This window comes from Adiantum capillus-veneris, chromosome 10 (genome assembly GCF_014529385.1).
Source record: "Adiantum capillus-veneris isolate H3 chromosome 10, ASM1452938v2, whole genome shotgun sequence".
NCBI lineage: Eukaryota > Viridiplantae > Streptophyta > Polypodiopsida > Polypodiales > Pteridaceae > Adiantum > Adiantum capillus-veneris.
The window spans coordinates 78,924,710-78,928,771 of NC_140940.1; the positions used below are offsets into that span (position 1 = coordinate 78,924,710).

At 40.4% G+C, this 4,062-nt stretch overlaps 1 protein-coding gene across 1 annotated transcript; it reads right to left on the reverse strand.

Annotated features, from left to right (window-relative positions):
- On the reverse strand, window positions 1-3,604 carry LOC147449125 (uncharacterized). Its single transcript, XM_086522546.1, has 3 exons — window positions 3,536-3,604; window positions 689-824; window positions 1-289 (listed from the first exon to the last, which is right to left on the reverse strand). Exons 1-3 carry the CDS (start codon window positions 3,579-3,581, stop codon window positions 220-222), a joined length of 252 nt encoding a protein of 83 aa, XP_086378672.1. The 5' UTR covers window positions 3,582-3,604; the 3' UTR covers window positions 1-219.
- Window positions 3,605-4,062: the final 458 nt, after the last annotated feature.

Sequence of the window (4,062 nt, forward strand, 5' to 3'; positions counted from 1 at the left end):
TCAAAATAAGCAAACAACTCTGTCTTGGTTTGCAGTTTGTATTATACCACTAATTATGGTGTATGGAGAATATATATTTTCCCCAAAAGTTCAAAGACTTTGCGAAATTCGGGCCGATCAATATCGGTAAGAAAGGCTAAAGACACTAAAGCCGGAAACATATCACTACACAATTGAGTTATTATAATGCTGACACATATGGATATGGGGTTTGGTGACTCAATTGAGTATGATTGTAGGATCGCAACAACACTCGTCCAAAAGGCAACAACAACACAGTGCTGCTAAGCTGCATGAACACAAAAGTCATGATCAATTGCAACAAAGAAACAAATATGAAAATTCCAATATTCTATTCTTTCAAATATTAATTATACTTTCTAGAAAATGAGAACCCACAATGTTTCAAATTTTTCCTTACTGTAATAGTTAATACTATTTTGATTACAAGTGAACAAATTTCTTTGAGAAAATATGTTGTTGTAGATTATCCAAATGCAGTTTTGTGCTTGTCTATACTATTATAATGGGGGAAGGGATTGTGGCCCCCTTCCCCGAGCACGTGTTAGCTCCTCCTTGAAGCGGCAGTGTGGCATGCAGCCTCGTGCGAACATAGGGAATTGAGCGCGTGCACGAGAGAGAGAGAGAGAGAGAGAGAGAGAGAGAGAGAGAGAGAGAGAGAGAGTACCATCCTTCCAAGCATCCCCCATTTCCGTATTGTCTATGCTGTCCTTTACGATTATGGTGCAATCGACATTTGCACTTTTTCTTGGCCTGTGGTGTAGCTGGTGAGGGTGACTCATTTTCCTTTGGTAATGGATATCCTGAATGTACAAATGAAAATGCATTGTTATAACAGTTTCGAAAGTGGATTAGCTCCAAAAATAAATAATTGAATACATATATTATGTGCTTGATATTTTCTTGATGTAAGAATCTACATTGCATAGTTGCAATGTAATGTTTCACTATACTACATATACTTGAGCATCTCCTTTGATTCCTATAAACAGAAATGAAAAAAACCGTTTGTGGTACCTACGGATCTATACTACATCTCATTAATTAATTAGTCAGCAAGATTCCATTTGAAACGAATCTGCCACTGCAAGGGAAAAACATCCTGACTCTACCGCAAGGTTCACACGCGTGTGTGTATCCTGCATAACCTGTCTTGCATGGTGACCTCTGCAGTCGAACCCCCATCAACGCCCTCCACAAATCCCTGCTCGCACCTTGCTGAACCATAAGCTGCTAGGTCGGACAGCCAAACGGGAGCTTCTGTATATGGCTGCGGGTACTTGGTCCGCCTCTTGTCCTCCGCCTGTTTCCCCAACACCGCCGTACCCTCACACGCTCTTTCCTTGCATTGGTAGCGAGAGAGAGAGGGAGAAAGATATCTGCGTTATCCTACCAGTGCTCACTAAGATCTCTCCTTGCTGCGAATCTACGTCGTGCTCCAGCCTATTGTCTGGCTCTATTTCATTTTTGATAGTGAAAACGGCCCGATATTAAGCTGAAACACATTTTTTTTGTTTCGCCACTTGTAACCACGCTCTCTCCTCGATGTGCCCTCCTCCCCCTTTTTAATTCAAAAGCCTTCCTTTCCAGTTTCAAATGGGATCTTCTTATGATTCCCTCACAACTAATGAATCCAAAATTGTTGGGACATATTGGGTCTACGCGCAGATTAACTGCAATCTGCCGAGATCCATCTCCCAAAAGCAAAACACACAAAACAATCCTCTCTCTCCTCTCTCTTCGTTCTCTCTTCTCTCTCTTCGCCCACATGCCTCGCTTGCTTGCACAGGAGCTCCATCGCCCACCTCAGCCCTTGCGCAGCAGCTCCCTCACCTTTTTCGTGACTGCACTGCGCTCATGCCTTGCACCTGCGGCACGCAACCAGTGCACCACACCTCCCCATGAGTTCCTCTCTCCCTCTCTCTATATCCGAGCTCCTGGGGATCGCAGACCTCGCCATCACCTCCTCTCTCGCTCTCTCTCTCTGGCGTTCGCAGACCACGCAAAAATCTACTACTCTCTCTCTCTCTCACACACACACAGACACGCACACAAAGCGTCGCATAAAAAAATATACTTCTCTCTCTCCCTCTCTCCTCCACCTGTCTGGCAAGCTGTTCACATCTCCCTTTCCATCGATCACCCAAGAGGGCATCTCCCGAGATACCCTTTAATCAGAGGTGCTTCAAAATTGGGGAGACATACTACAGCAGCCTTTTCCTAACTTATGTCCATTTATAGCTTTTTTTTAAAGGATTGGGATAATAGTAGACTTTTTTTAAAGATTGGGATGAAATTCATGACTTTCGATAAAATTTTTACTTCCTCAAATGCTCTACTTATTTTCCATGCTCTAATTTTGGGTTTTGGGTGCTAACGATTAATTTATTAAGGGGATTTTACTAAATAAAGAGGCTTCCAAAACTAAATAGAGTTTAAAGTGCTATTTTTAATATATTCACAACAATAAGTCATATATAGATTCCAACCTAAAGTTAGTGATGAAATTGCTAAATAGAAAATTTGGCTATGCAACTCGATGGAGGAAACCTTTGGAAAATCTTCCGAGGAAAAAAAAATATTTTCTTCACAAAATGTATTGTATATTGCAAAAATGTAATATTTGCTATAATATTTGGAGATTCTAGTCTACAAAGCTCTTGAAAAAATTGGTTATAGTATAATTATTATATATTTTCTATAACTATATTTATGTGGCAATCCATCAATACTTCAACTAGAAGCATTTTAGCATCATATCTGATATGTTTCTACTTGACACTACATCAGTGCTAGTATATCCTGGTTTGTAGTGTAAATTTTCCGATTGATATTGAGAAATTCTGGTTATTATTTCATTGGACGTTGATTTTCAAAGGCAAATTCTTAGGCATTCTAGTTATAAATTTCTTAGACTTCTGTATAATTCCTATCTGTCCAATTCGCTAGCAAGATAAGCTAGCAAATTGTTTGTTTTTTGAGCAATTAACTACATTATTAGCTAGCAAGATAAGCTTCAATCATAGAAACCAGTAGGCCGCTTGCGTATGTTTGCCATAACTGACTTAAGACTTGAATACTTTTCCACAATCACCAATAAGTGGTCATGATTTAAAAACCATGTTTCTAGGGCAATCAACATAGATTATAGTGAGGAGACTTGGAGTTGAAAAGGTCCCCGTTTCAAAACATGCATGCATGCATAAGAAGGGGCCTCCACGAGAGGGAGTAATTGTAAGACAAGACATGATGGGATGAATTTGATTGAAATTTTCTCACGTCCACACACAAGGAGTGAAGGGGTAATGCTAACTTTACCTCTTTGAGGTAAAGTTATTTGAGGGGAGGAAGTAACTCAAAAAGAGTTAATCCCTCTCGTGGAGACCGCCGTAGGAAGTACAAGAAGAAGTTTGACATGCAGACTCTGTGTGTGTGTGTGTGAGTGTGAGAGAGAGAGAATGCGAAATTGGCACGGCCTACTTTAAAAGAAATAGGTAATTGCAAGAGTAACTACCTTGTGGAGGGTACCCATAATTTGCAAGCCTTTGCCTCTCGGCCATTTGAGACCTTTGCAAGTTGTAGATATATGGTTTGCCTTGTACATGGCATGTTTTATATACAAGACAGTGAGTGGGAACCGCACTTGCCATGCTATTTATTATTCATGATATGGACGCACCGCTAGAGTTAGTCCTCTCTTTTGGTTATTGCTATACAAACAGCAAGGCATTGGAGGCCTTTAAAGATGCCTTTTTGTCCTCGAGCCTTTAAGACTTTTCCTAGCACTTTTCATAGGAAATGTCAAAATTAGTAGACTAAAAGTTTACATTTTGGACAAAGATTCCATCGTTACACATCTTTGTTTACGAAGCATTCATGATTCATATTGTTGAAACTTGCATAATTAAATTTTTTCAGTAGAAACTAGAAAGGCCTTAGAGAACAACTTGACTTAAGTCCTCAATGGGCTGCCTTGTGCGCCGAGAGCAGGGGAAGGCGAGCTAGGGTGGTTTCCTGAGAGGCCCTCTAATGGGACGTCTA